This window comes from Cydia pomonella, chromosome 5 (genome assembly GCF_033807575.1).
Source record: "Cydia pomonella isolate Wapato2018A chromosome 5, ilCydPomo1, whole genome shotgun sequence".
Lineage (NCBI taxonomy): Eukaryota > Metazoa > Arthropoda > Insecta > Lepidoptera > Tortricidae > Cydia > Cydia pomonella.
The window spans coordinates 26,331,944-26,345,983 of NC_084707.1; the positions used below are offsets into that span (position 1 = coordinate 26,331,944).

The window sequence follows — 14,040 nt, forward strand, 5'->3', positions numbered from 1 at the left end:
TATAATCAGTACATATAAGAAACTTCGACCTACTTATTCAATAACATAATATACAAATTTATACATAGCTGCCGCTTTCGCGAATTTCCCTACTGGTCGATCGATCGTCGGGAATACTGACAATAAATCCCCGAACACCACAACTGACGGGAAATCCTTTTTTACTGCACTGGGACGATGATGCTAATGTCGGCTAGTTATTATTATTACCATAAATGATGTCAGTCATTTAGCTAATAGGCGGATCCACACAGAGTGAGCATACGCGCGAAGCAATTTCCTCGCGCTCAAAACGGCCAGTGTAGTGTAGTGTGTGTAAAACGTGCGCTCTGCCTCGGCCGAGGCACGTCTACATGGGCCGTTTTGTGCGCGAGGAAATTGCTTCGCGCATATGGTCGCTCTGTGTGGACCCGCCCTAATGAAGTACAACTTTTTGGAAATGTCATCTCGAAAGACTTGTTATTTGGTTTTCGTTTACAAAATTGTACGTGTAGGTGCGAGGCGGCGACAGATGGGAATGATTTAAACGAAGCGCCTATTCTGTGCCCGACGAGGACATATTGTAATACATTTTTTTTTATATCACATGGAATAGACGATAGGCCTCCTCGTTACGCCAATACGTAGAGACTACTCACTGAATACTCGGACGCATTTACGTCAGTATTTCCAACGACAAGTTGCAGCCTACTCGTAGCTACGGAACGGGAGCAGCCTCCCGTGTACTCTACAAGAAGCTATGATTGCTGGACGCCGGCTACACGGCGCGAGAGGCAGTGACTCCCCTGAACACACTAGTTATGACTTTTATATTATAGAGAATCCAATTTTAGCGTAATAACATAATACAGTCCGATTCATCAAACATTAAATCATATTACAGTAGTTGAAACGATTTCAGTGGCGCATTTTATCTTCAAGGACTACTACAAGAGAATATGTATAGGTATACTTAACGCATTCGTGTAACGGATTTTAACAACTAAGGAAAATGCGCCATCGCCAACCCAGGACCACCTGCTATCGGCTTCAGCATCATGTCTAGAGCTACCACAATGTCGTATCCAAATTATCTATGTGCTTCGTTGTGTTTCTAGCAGAATGATAGAGTCAGACCAAGATAACTCTGCAGCCATTTTTATAGCACAGACGAATCTCATCATCATCATCTATAAAATTACGACGTTTAAATAACACTTGAACGTCTGTGCTATGAAAATCGCCGCAGCTAGGTTGGTCTTACTCTAATGCGATGCTCACACCGCTGTCCCAATACTAGCATCTCCAATGTACCTATCTCGCAAACTTGAGGATTAAAGCAATAAACAAAGGGTCTACCTACACCGTTCACAATTAAAAACTATAAACACACAGACAAACGTATTCAAACCATTATACATAATAATATCTTTGGAATTGTAAAAAGGAAAATTTAGTTATACAATGGACGATTTCAACAATTTATATGAAGGATCGATTGTACTTAGCATTAAAATCAACTACTACCATAATATCCGATATATTTGAAAAATTACATCGTCATAATCATATTAAATGTATAAATATAATATCGTATTCAAAACCGTGTTAACAGAGAATGTTATCTATTTAAAGCATATTTTGTCGTCCGGTTCGTACTATCTGCGAGTCCTATACAATCAGGAATATACACATTACCTCGAAAGCATTGTGTACAACATTTTATACTCATGGTCGTTCTCTTTTGTCATGACCGTTAATAAATTTTACTGCTTACTTCTGCCAATTTATGTCGATAATTTATTTCTTGAATTTAAGTACATTACTGATACAAATCTCATTTGGGTCTAAGATCCATTTGATCTTTATTAATTAACATACCCATTTCTTTAATTTTCTCGATGTTCTGATACTCGAATTGAATTCTGTTTGTATGAAGTCAAATACGATTTTTCGATTCGCGCTCAATCACATGGTTTGTGAACAATTTACAAACTAATAGTATCATCATGTTTATACAAAATATGTCGATGATTGCTCGTCATCTTCACTTCTTTTCTACCAACAAAGTATTTTGAATTCTTGTATTAATTTTAGATTCCTTAAATCGAACCTACACCACAAATCCACGAAACTCCAAGCCGAACGCAGTTATTTTAGTTTTAAACTCACAATCTGTAATGCGACGATACGTGAATCGTAATACTTTAAGACGTGAAATTTGACTTATGCTATACTCGTGGAATCAAGAGCACAGCAGCTTGTCGAGCGGGTCGAGTCAAGTCTAGCTCGGGGCCGGCTTGTGCGGCAGCAGCGCGACGAGCCGCAGCAGCTTGTCGAGCGGGTCGAGTCAAGTCTAGCTCGGGGCCGGCTTGTGCGGCAGCAGCGCGACGAGCCGCAGCAGCTTGTCGAGCGGGTCGAGTCAAGTCTAGCTCGGGGCCGGCTTGTGCGGCAGCAGCGCGACGAGCCGCAGCAGCTTGTCGAGCGGGTCGAGTCAAGTCTAGCTCGGGGCCGGCTTGTGCGGCAGCAGCGCGACGAGCCGCAGCAGCTTGTCGAGCGGGTCGAGTAAAGTCTAGCTCGGGGCCGGCTTGTGCGGCAGCAGCGCGACGAGCCGCAGCAGCTTGTCGAGCGGGTCGAGTCAAGTCTAGCTCGGGGCCGGCTTGTGCGGCAGCAGCGCGACGAGCCGCAGCAGCTTGTCGAGCGGGTCGAGTCAAGTCTAGCTCGGGGCCGGCTTGTGCGGCAGCAGCGCGACGAGCCGCAGCAGCTTGTCGAGCGGGTCGAGTAAAGTCTAGCTCGGGGCCGGCTTGTGCGGCAGCAGCGCGACGAGCCGCAGCAGCTTGTCGAGCGGGTCGAGTCAAGTCTAGCTCGGGGCCGGCTTGTGCGGCAGCAGCGCGACGAGCCGCAGCAGCTTGTCGAGCGGGTCGAGTCAAGTCTAGCTCGGGGCCGGCTTGTGCGGCAGCAGCGCGACGAGCCGCAGCAGCTTGTCGAGCGGGTCGAGTCAAGTCTAGCTCGGGGCCGGCTTGTGCGGCAGCAGCGCGACGAGCCGCAGCAGCTTGTCGAGCGGGTCGAGTCAAGTCTAGCTCGGGGCCGGCTTGTGCGGCAGCAGCGCGACGAGCCGCAGCAGCTTGTCGAGCGGGTCGAGTCAAGTCTAGCTCGGGGCCGGCTTGTGCGGCAGCAGCGCGACGAGCCGCAGCAGCTTGTCGAGCGGGTCGAGTCAAGTCTAGCTCGGGGCCGGCTTGTGCGGCAGCAGCGCGACGAGCCGCAGCAGCGCGAGCGCCAGCAGCTTGTCGAGCGGGTCGAGTCAAGTCTAGCTCGGGGCCGGCTTGTGCGGCAGCAGCGCGACGAGCCGCAGCAGGTTGTCGAGCGGGTCGAGTAAAGTCTAGCTCGGGGGCCGGCTTGTGCGGCAGCAGCGCGACGAGCCGCAGCAGCTTGTCGAGCGGGTCGAGTAAAGTCTAGCTCGGGGCCGGCTTGTGCGGCAGCAGCGCGACGAGCCGCAGCAGCGCGAGCGCCAGCAGCTTGTCGAGCGGGTCGAGTCAAGTCTAGCTCGGGGCCGGCTTGTGCGGCAGCAGCGCGACGAGCCGCAGCAGCGCGAGCGCCAGCAGCTTGTCGAGCGGGTCGAGTCAAGTCTAGCTCGGGGCCGGCTTGTGCGGCAGCAGCGCGACGAGCCGCAGCAGCTTGTCGAGCGGGTCGAGTCAAGTCTAGCTCGGGGCCGGCTTGTGCGGCAGCAGCGCGACGAGCCGCAGCAGCTTGTCGAGCGGGTCGAGTCAAGTCTAGCTCGGGGCCGGCTTGTGCGGCAGCAGCGCGACGAGCCGCAGCAGCTTGTCGAGCGGGTCGAGTCAAGTCTAGCTCGGGGCCGGCTTGTGCGGCAGCAGCGCGACGAGCCGCAGCAGCGCGAGCGCCAGCAGCTTGTCGAGCGGGTCGAGTCAAGTCTAGCTCGGGGCCGGCTTGTGCGGCAGCAGCGCGACGAGCCGCAGCAGCGCGAGCGCCAGCAGCTTGTCGAGCGGGTCGAGTCAAGTCTAGCTCGGGGCCGGCTTGTGCGGCAGCAGCGCGACGAGCCGCAGCAGCGCGAGCGCCAGCAGCTTGTCGAGCGGGTCGAGTCAAGTCTAGCTCGGGGCCGGCTTGTGCGGCAGCAGCGCGACGAGCCGCAGCAGCGCGAGCGCCAGCAGCTTGTCGAGCGGGTCGAGTCAAGTCTAGCTCGGGGCCGGCTTGTGCGGCAGCAGCGCGACGAGCCGCAGCAGCGCGAGCGCCAGCAGCTTGTCGAGCGGGTCGAGTCAAGTCTAGCTCGGGGCCGGCTTGTGCGGCAGCAGCGCGACGAGCCGCAGCAGCTTGTCGAGCGGGTCGAGTAAAGTCTAGCTCGGGGCCGGCTTGTGCGGCAGCAGCGCGACGAGCCGCAGCAGCTTGTCGAGCGGGTCGAGTAAAGTCTAGCTCGGGGCCGGCTTGTGCGGCAGCAGCGCGACGAGCCGCAGCAGCTTGTCGAGCGGGTCGAGTCAAGTCTAGCTCGGGGCCGGCTTGTGCGGCAGCAGCGCGACGAGCCGCAGCAGCTTGTCGAGCGGGTCGAGTCAAGTCTAGCTCGGGGCCGGCTTGTGCGGCAGCAGCGCGACGAGCCGCAGCAGCTTGTCGAGCGGGTCGAGTCAAGTCTAGCTCGGGGCCGGCTTGTGCGGCAGCAGCGCGACGAGCCGCAGCAGCTTGTCGAGCGGGTCGAGTCAAGTCTAGCTCGGGGCCGGCTTGTGCGGCAGCAGCGCGACGAGCCGCAGCAGCTTGTCGAGCGGGTCGAGTCAAGTCTAGCTCGGGGCCGGCTTGTGCGGCAGCAGCGCGACGAGCCGCAGCAGCGCGAGCGCCAGCAGCTTGTCGAGCGGGTCGAGTCAAGTCTAGCTCGGGGCCGGCTTGTGCGGCAGCAGCGCGACGAGCCGCAGCAGCGCGAGCGCCAGCAGCTTGTCGAGCGGGTCGAGCGCGCCGCGCTGCAGCCACTTGGGGATGGTGGTGCGCGCGTGCGAGAAGCCGAGCTTCTGCAGGATGTAGTCCACGCCGTACGGCTCGATGGACTTGCCGCCCCACGATAAGAGTCTGCAACATAACAACGATATCATTATATCACTTTACTCACCATGGCCCACAGCATTTCTCCCTCTCTCTCTACAGACCTGACGGTGGGCAGTGGTAGTCGCGGGAGTAGGGGAAGGGAGGGGGTGCAGTATACAGACCTGACGGTGGGCTCGAGGTGCCAGGTGAGGCAGTGGTAGTCGCGGGAGTAGGGGAGGGGAGGGGGTGCAGTATACAGACCTGACGGTGGGCTCGTGGTGCCAGGTGAGGCAGTGGTAGTCGCGGGAGTAGGGGAGGGGCGGGGGTGCAGTATACAGACCTGACGGTGGGCTCGAGGTGCCAGGTGAGGCAGTGGTAGTCGCGGGAGTAGGGGAGGGGAGGGGGTGCAGTATACAGACCTGACGGTGGGCTCGAGGTGCCAGGTGAGGCAGTGGTAGTCGCGGGAGTAGGGGAGGGGAGGGGGTGCAGTATACAGACCTGACGGTGGGCTCGAGGTGCCAGGTGAGGCAGTGGTAGTCGCGGGAGTAGGGGAGGGGAGGGGGTGCAGTATACAGACCTGACGGTGGGCTCGAGGTGCCAGGTGAGGCAGTGGTAGTCGCGGGAGTAGGGGAGGGGAGGGGTTGCAGTATACAGACCTGACGGTGGGCTCGAGGTGCCAGGTGAGGCAGTGGTAGTCGCGGGAGTAGGGGAGGGGAGGGGGTGCAGTATACAGACCTGACGGTGGGCTCGAGGTGCCAGGTGAGGCAGTGGTAGTCGCGGGAGTAGGGGAGGGGAGGGGGTGCAGTATACAGACCTGACGGTGGGCTCGAGGTGCCAGGTGAGGCAGTGGTAGTCGCGGGAGTAGGGGAGGGGAGGGGGTGCAGTATACAGACCTGACGGTGGGCTCGAGGTGCCAGGTGAGGCAGTGGTAGTCGCGGGAGTAGGGGAGGGGAGGGGGTGCAGTATACAGACCTGACGGTGGGCTTGAGGTGCCAGGTGAGGCAGTGGTAGTCGCGGGAGTAGGGGAGGGGAGGGGGTGCAGTATACAGACCTGACGGTGGGCTCGAGGTGCCAGGTGAGGCAGTGGTAGTCGCGGGAGTAGGGGAGGGGAGGGGGTGCAGTATACAGACCTGACGGTGGGCTCGAGGTGCCAGGTGAGGCAGTGGTAGTCGCGGGAGTAGGGGAGGGGAGGGGGTGCAGTATACAGACCTGACGGTGGGCTCGAGGTGCCAGGTGAGGCAGTGGTAGTCGCGGGAGTAGGGGAGGGGAGGGGGTGCAGTATACAGACCTGACGGTGGGCTCGAGGTGCCAGGTGAGGCAGTGGTAGTCGCGGGAGTAGGGGAGGGGAGGGGGTGCAGTATACAGACCTGACGGTGGGCTCGAGGTGCCAGGTGAGGCAGTGGTAGTCGCGGTAGTCCTGCGCGGGCGCGCGCGGCCCGGCCACCTCGCCCCACGCCGCGCGCGTGCCGGTGCCCGGCATCTGGGACACAAATAACTAAAAAGCTTGGTTCCTAAATTTAGTAACTGATAAGACGGACGCCGCAATACGTGAGACGGGATAAGAGATTCAGATATATCTTATAGTTTCTCACATATTACGTAAGTAAGTTCGTAGCAAGCTCTTAAAACAGGGAAATGTCACAAATGAGAGTGTATAGATACAAGAATTTCATCACACTAGTGAGAAAAAAAGAGAACAAAAACTTGCTGCTCTAGTTTCAAATTAAAATAAAATAAAATAATTTTATGAATAACATAGTTACAGGTCAGATACCATTGTTGGTATTATACATAATTTACTGTTTTAATATTATTTCACGTAACTCGTAAGGCAAAGTATACAAATTCGCAACACTTACTTATGATTTATATTAGGATAGGTAGGTTAAAGAACTCTGTGTGAGTCATGAGACATTTTTATTGTTTTTCTTTAAGACTGCGGTGGTAGCTGCTTTTCTAATAGTGTCTTGTAGACGCAAGGTCCCAATATATGGGTCAATTGCGCTGATTTGGCGAGTCGGTGTGATTCGACTACCAGCCTATTTTTATGTTTGTTACTGCGGAGTCTGTACTTGTCGTACCTTTACATTTGAATCTGGCAATATTTTCTCGAGTGGACACCGCTTTCTGTTATATAAAAAGTATGGGAGGGGGGATATATCCCTATATTCCGAAGAGGTCACGTGCAGGAACATCCGCTGTTTTGCTGGCCATAGCGCGGACAGCTCTTTTTTGCATGGAGAACACGCGTTTCCAGTCAGTTGCGCGGCCCCACAGTTTCACGCCGTAGGTCAGAAGCGAGTGTACTGTGGCAAAGTAGCACTCTCGCACCGCGGGTCTTCCGGCGGTGTGCGTAAGCCTACGCAGCGCGAAGCATGTGTGTGGTTTTCTTAGGTATAACTTTGGATCAAAATCACAATGGGATACGCACATTTCTACGCTAGCAGGTAGACTAAGCTCAGCGGCATACGCAGTAAAAAAAATCCGCCAACTTACCGATGTTGAGACGGCGCGGTTAGTTTATTTCGGATATTTCCATAGCGTCATGTCTTACAGGATTTTATTATGGGGCAGAGCCGCTGACATAAACGTTATCTTTGTGTTGCAAAAACGCGCTATACGTAATATATACAACTTAGGAACACAGGTGTCTCTTAAAGATAAATTTAAAGAAATTAACATTCTCACTGTTGCTTCCCAATATATTTTAGAAAACATTGTACAGTCAGCATCAAATACTTCGTAGCAGTCAAAGTGGCCAAATAGTTCGGTACACCATACTAAATATATGGTGTACCGAACTATTTGGCTACTTTGACTGCTACGAAGTATTTGACGCTGACTGTATGTAAGGAAAAATATTGTCATGTTTAAATTGAATAGTGACATACACAATTTTAATACTAGAAATAGGAATAAATTAGCGATTCCAGGTTTCCGCTTACAAAAAGTAAACATTTTATTTATGGGGAGCGGTGTGCGGTTTTATAATAAGTTGTCAAGTAATATGTTGAAATTGTCAATAAATAAATTCAAGACTATTGTGAAACGACAGCTTTTACGAAAAGCTTATTATACTGTTAATGAATTCATAGAGGATAAAAATGCATTTAATATATTCCATAAAATAGAATATATACCTAGTTGTAAGTAGACATGTAAAAGAGCAAGCATAAGCCTATTTACAAAATATACATTTTGATTCTGATTTTGATTTTGAGAGGATTCTAAAAAGGCCACACAACATATGCCTAGCACAAACCAACACAGAGTTCCCTCGCACTTCTTCGATGTTCATCATCAGGTCCATCTCGTTACCCGAGACCTAACTGCTCACCAAGAGGTTTCTAAAAATCCACACAACATAGGCATATCACGAACAAACACCGAGTGCCCTCACACATATTCGAACAATGCCTATAAGATGTCGCAATGATACGATACAGATCTGTCAGTGTCAAAAGTAACGTTTTTGTTAACTAAATGGCACTTTTGACAGATCGGTATCGTATCGCTGTGATATATTATAATCATTATTAATATAAATAATTGTTTCCGCCGAAAGCTGCCGAGTTCTTCTTTTTGCCATCAGATATTGGTACTTGGGTAACGTTGAAATGACACTCCAACACATTAGATTTTTTCCATATGTATTAAAATGGTTACATCGTAAAAATTACAAATATCGAATAATCGATAGCAAAACATGCGCGTGAGCGCGATGAAGATCGTAGGGTCTCTGCCGGGCAGCGCCGCGGCGGTGAGAGGGGAGGGCGGCTGCGCCTGCCGGGGCCCGTTCCCCGCGCGTCTCCTCCCGTGCGTCAACGCTTTATGTATTGGCGTTAACATCCTCCGGGGCCTTGAAACCTCCTGGTTTCAAGATCGTTGCTTGGTCATCGTCTTCTTGGTTAGAAGATAGGGGACAGAGCTTAGAGACAGCTCGTCGAACCAGCCCTTTTCCTGTTCGGACGTCTACAACTCTCGTGACGCCGTCGGATCCTGGGTGCAGAGTTTCGACGCGGCCAAGACTCCACTTCAATGGCGGTAAGTGTCGTCTTTGAGAATAACTAGGTCCCCAAGTTTGACCCCTTGTCCTGTGGCTCTCCATTTCACACGCTGTTGAAGATCAGAAAGGAACTCCCGAGTCCATCGCTTCCAGAAGTGTTGTCTAAGGGCTTCAAGATGATGGTAGCGGTTGAGGTTCATCTTCTGTGTAGGCGGAGATGGCAACGAAGCCAATGGCCGCCCGATCAGGAAGTGACCAGGTGTAAGCGGTGAGAGATCGGATGGGTCGGAAGACATAGGTGTCAACGGCCGCGAATTCAATATAGCTTCTACTTGAGTGAACAGTGTGGTTAACTCCTCAAAGGTTAAGTTAGAAGATCCTACTACACGTTTAAGGTGAAATTTCGCGGCTTTAACTCCCGCCTCCCATAAACCACCGAAATTGGGAGAATATGCCGGACTGAATTTAAAATCTATGCCGTTGCTGGATGCGAACCCATTGACGGGCTCCTGGCTTGCCTTAAGCATACGTTGTAGCTCGCTGTTTGCGCCAACGAAATTGGTACCGTTGTCGCAATAAATAGTTGTCGGTTTTCCGCGTCGCGATATAAATCTGCGTAGGCTTAAAATAAAAGAATTTGTGCTCAGGTCGCTAACGACTTCTAAATGAACCGCCTTTGTGAAAAAACAAACAAACAGGCACAAATAGCATTTTGATACTTTCGCGCCTCGACCCTTTTTGTTCAAAATGGAAAAGGGCCCAGCGAAATCGACGCCGCAGGTCTCAAATGGTGGAGCAGGAACTACACGCGATTTAGGAAGGTTACCCATAATAGGTTGCATGGTTTTAGCCTTTAATCTTTTACACGTGAGGCAGTTGTGCACAGTGCTTCTAGCCAAAACTCTACCCTTAGTTGGCCAAAAATGTTCCCGAACTCCACTGAGGAGTAGCTGCGGGCCACAATGAAGTAAACGCAGATGTTCACTTTTAAAAATTAATCTAGCGAGCGGATGTTTGCCATCTAATAGCATTGGATGCCTTTGATCGTATGAACACTGAGCATCATGCAAACGTCCACCAACTCTTAGTACACCGTTATCGTCTAAGAACGGGTTAAGAGATAAAATGCTAGATTTAGCTTTCTTATTTTGTCTCAAAGAATTTATTTCATGAGTGAAAGAAACCGCTTGTGACAATTTCGTCAACAGTTGTAAGGAAGTGTTTAACTCTTGTACGGTAAGTGAACCCTTTACATTTTTATTTTTGCATGCATTTATGAAGCGTAATACGTACGCGAACATATTTATTAAAGTGCTTAATTTAGAATATTTGTTAAAATCTACCACCGTAGGGGAATGATTAACTTTTATATTTAAGTTTGTTTTTGTTTCAGGTATGTCATCTTCAATGGACGTCATTTCCGGCCATGCATTATCTCCTTGAAGAAGAAAGGCAGGCCCAGTCCACCAGAGAGTATTCCCATTTAATTCCTGACACTTGATACCCCTTGATGCTAGATCCGCCGGATTGTGGTCGGTAGGTACGTGTCTCCATGCATGTTTATCTGTTAAATCGCGAATTTCCTGTATGCGGTTGCAAACGACAGTCTTAGGCTGAGCTCTGATCACTGCATAATGAGGAAGAACGTAGCCAAAGTCCGGTCGTGGGACCCTGGTTAAATGCCCCAGCTGTTCATACTCATGAATGAAGTCCATGTACATTTGTTTAATATAAGGCTTACTTTGTAATTTTCTTTCTAAATTAAAGAAACGTCTTTTTGCGATACAGTGAGAATCACCAAGACTTTGCTCTGGTGACGCCTTGAGTGGCATTTTCACGGAAAATCTGCCATCGGGAAGCCGAGTAACATCATTATTAAATTGATCTTCGCAGAATTGTTCATCGCTAGACAAGAGTTTGTTTTTTGTGGGTATCTCTTCGAGTTCCCAGAACATGGAAAGCCTATCTTTTATTTCTCGAGTGAAATTACATTTTATATTTTTACTGGTTTTTTGGGTGCGTTCACCAATCGGTCCGGCGACCAACCAACCCAAGTGCGATTTTACTAATGTAGGTTTATTTTTTCCTAACTTGACGAGGGTTTCTTCCACCAAGTCGTAGAACACGTCACCTCCGAGAAGCAAATCAACATTAGAGGGACGGAAAAAGTCTGGGTCTGCAAGATCTATATTTTCAGGCAAATTGAGCTTAGTGTAGTCTACAGGCGCGTTCGGAAGAGTGCCCGTAAGTTTAGGTATAACCAGACATGACACCGATGTATTAAATGAATTAATTCTTGACTTGACACTTATCTCACAATGACGTTGAGGAATATCAAAGTCGTTGTCATTGATTCCACAAATGGTAATGTAATCTTCATCAGATGCCGGTAGGTTTAACATGTTTTTTAAATTTTCAGTGATAAACGATGACTGACTACAATTGTCCAAAACAGCACGCGCGCGGACTGTATTATATGGACCAACTATGTCTACGATTGCCGTGCACAACAATACTTCCCCGCACAAAGCAGCATTAACACGCACACAAGGATTAGGTAATTTCGGCTGCTCGCTGGTTTGCCCATCATTGCGAGGCGTATCTACCTTATCTACAGAATTGTCCTGACGATTATCACAATTATTGTTACTATTTGCTTCATTGTTGTTGCTACTGTTATGCTGTATATGTACTAATGCATTGTGTTTTCTGTTACAGATGGTGCACGGACCCCTGCGGCAACGAGACTGGTGATGACCCGGCCGGAAGCAGTTAACACACAATTTCAACTGCCTCACAGTACTTAACCTTGACTCTGGGTTCATTACTTTAAAATTAGGACAGTACTCAAGCCTGTGGTCTTGCTGACATAAAGCACATTCAACTTTATTACCATTCGTTGACGCAACATGAAGCAATTTTGTTTGTTTACCTGACGAATTTTTATTAATTGTGGGACGCTCGATACGACCTGCATCAACTTTACTATATTGTATTGTTTCTAGTACATCTGCTCGATCGCGCAAAAACTGATAGAACTCCTTTAAAGTTACTAAGTCTGACAAGGTACTTCTATGTTCCTCCCATTTGCGACCTGTGGCGGCGTCCAATTTTGAGGACATGTTGAATATGATCAGTGTGTCCCAGTGCTCAGTAGGCTCACCTAAGCTACTTATTGCACGCAAGTTTTTTGAAACGTGGTCAATCATGAGCCTTAATGAAGTATGCGATTCCTTTGTAAATGCTTCTAAATTGTACAAAGATTTTAAGTGATTATTGATCAAAATTCTTTTATTATTAAACCTCTCACATAACAGTTCCCATGCTAAATTGTAGTTATTTGCCGTAAAATCAATTGACTTTATTGCGACAGCAGCGCCACCTTCGAGGGAAGAGCGTAAGTAATGAAACTTATTCATGGAAGGAATATGATCATTGTCGTGGATTAGCGATTCGAACATATCCCGAAATTCCAGCCATTTTAGATGATCTCCGTCGAAGGTAGGTAGCTTGATTGTTGGTAATTTTATTTGTTGGTAATGACCAAACGCAGCACCATCATTAGACCTGACAGATAAATGAGAGGAAGCCGCGTCATTATTTTCTACGGGGTTCAATATGATCCCGGAGGTAGCAATTAAATTACAAATCTTACTTTCGATTCGTTCGCGTTCCTCAATTTCACCTTCAAGCTCTGAAGGCATTACAAATACTTCGATTTGTGACTGAATGTCATCAAACTTTGTTGACAGTTCTTCAAATTTAGTTAATCTAATCTGAAATTCACGGGTTTGTAACGTTGTTGCATTTTCTGATTTAAAACTAGACACGTAATTTTCATACTTTGTTATTTGCCCTTTGATGCTGCTGCGCTTTTGTCTCAAAACAGCTAATTTTTGTTCCGACTCAGTCATTGTCACTTTATTATAAACGCAAACAACGAGTTTAAAACCAACGTAAACTTAAATAAAATAAAAGTGCAAGATCTGACCAGCTAGTCCTTCAATGGGCACAGCATCTAGAGGAGGTGATCTGTGACGCGTCCCCAGCCGCCAAGATACTCGTAGGTACTTGGCGCACGTAATTGCGAGACTCGCGACGATCCCGTGGAACACGAAACGTAGGAAACCTGGAATTTGCGTTTTAGCGAAGTAGTTTATGTTTACAGCAAAAGCAATAGGTACCTGCAGAGATAGTTATTGTTTTTTCCTCAAAAAATAGGTTAAGATGATTGCATTTAACCAAATTTTACCAATAAGTGTCTTTAAGAACTTAAAATACGTGCATTTATGCAAAAAGCCTTCACACAGGTGCGGGAATGTTATAAATAAGATATAAATGCACAAGAATAGCTTTATTTTAAATCGAAGTAACTTATTTACGTTAATTAGCACTAAAGAAAGTTATTTATTGTAAACTTTTGTAGATTTACTTGAGAGACCTTTTGTTTATATTAGTAGGCAAGCTGATTCTTTTGGAAAATGAAAAAAGTGATTTTAAATTTGTATAGAAACCGAAATAGACGAAATCAAAAATAGCCCCACAAAATAGGTAAGTAGTAATGCAGCTTTTGTTGCCTATCGACAACCAAAAACACGTAATACGCAACTCACTGTTCACTCAAATAAAAAAAAGCGGTACAAGCTGTACTTACGTTTCTATTACTGCATATACTTTACACCAACTTAAACCTGGTACACTTTCGTCACAAACAACCACCAACAACGAATACCTATCTTCAAATATTTCGTTGCTCAGGTTTGAAGTTTGAACTTTCAATTCAACCGCTCGGTGTCTGTGACCACAAGTTTCGATGAGTGGCGTCGTCGAAGTTTCTAGATAAATCACGTCGGGGTCACCAAAATGTTTCCGCCGAAAGCTGCCGAGTTCTTCTTTTTGCCATCAGATATTGGTACTTGGGTAACGTTGAAATGACACTCCAACACATTAGATTTTTTCCATATGTATTAAAATGGTTACATCGTAAAAATTACAAATATCGAATAATCGATAGCAAAACATGCGCGTGAGCGCGA

At 48.3% G+C, this 14,040-nt stretch overlaps 2 protein-coding genes and 1 long non-coding RNA gene across 3 annotated transcripts in view; 2 read left to right on the forward strand and 1 right to left on the reverse strand.

Annotated features, from left to right (window-relative positions):
- The first annotated feature begins 1,055 nt into the window (after positions 1-1,055).
- Positions 1,056-4,325, forward strand: LOC133518251 (trichohyalin-like). Its single transcript, XM_061851883.1, has 4 exons — positions 1,056-1,060; positions 2,230-2,539; positions 2,795-3,334; positions 3,459-4,325. The coding sequence occupies exons 1-4, from the start codon at positions 1,056-1,058 to the stop codon at positions 4,323-4,325; spliced, it is 1,722 nt and encodes a 573-aa protein (XP_061707867.1).
- A 509-nt stretch (positions 4,326-4,834) lies between these two features.
- The window catches only part of LOC133518252 (bridge-like lipid transfer protein family member 1), a 101,927-nt gene continuing 92,721 nt past the window's right edge, over positions 4,835-14,040 (reverse strand). The window contains 2 exon segments of the mRNA XM_061851884.1: positions 4,835-5,043; positions 6,366-6,478. Of these exon segments, the coding sequence (XP_061707868.1) occupies positions 4,848-5,043; positions 6,366-6,478 (309 nt within the window). The 3' untranslated portion in view covers positions 4,835-4,847.
- On the forward strand, positions 10,151-11,846 carry LOC133518185 (uncharacterized). Its single transcript, XR_009799451.1, has 3 exons — positions 10,151-10,544; positions 11,424-11,561; positions 11,723-11,846. It is a non-coding gene; the product is annotated as an uncharacterized LOC133518185 (long non-coding RNA).

Excerpts from the sequence above, each read along its gene's own strand:
- LOC133518251 (XM_061851883.1), top strand. Across the intron at positions 2,540-2,794 it reads CGCAGCAGCTTGTCGAGCGG|CAGCGCGACGAGCCGCAGCA; the intron begins GTCGAGTAAAGT and ends CTTGTGCGGCAG. Across the intron at positions 3,335-3,458 it reads AGCGCGACGAGCCGCAGCAG|CAGCGCGACGAGCCGCAGCA; the intron begins GTTGTCGAGCGG and ends CTTGTGCGGCAG.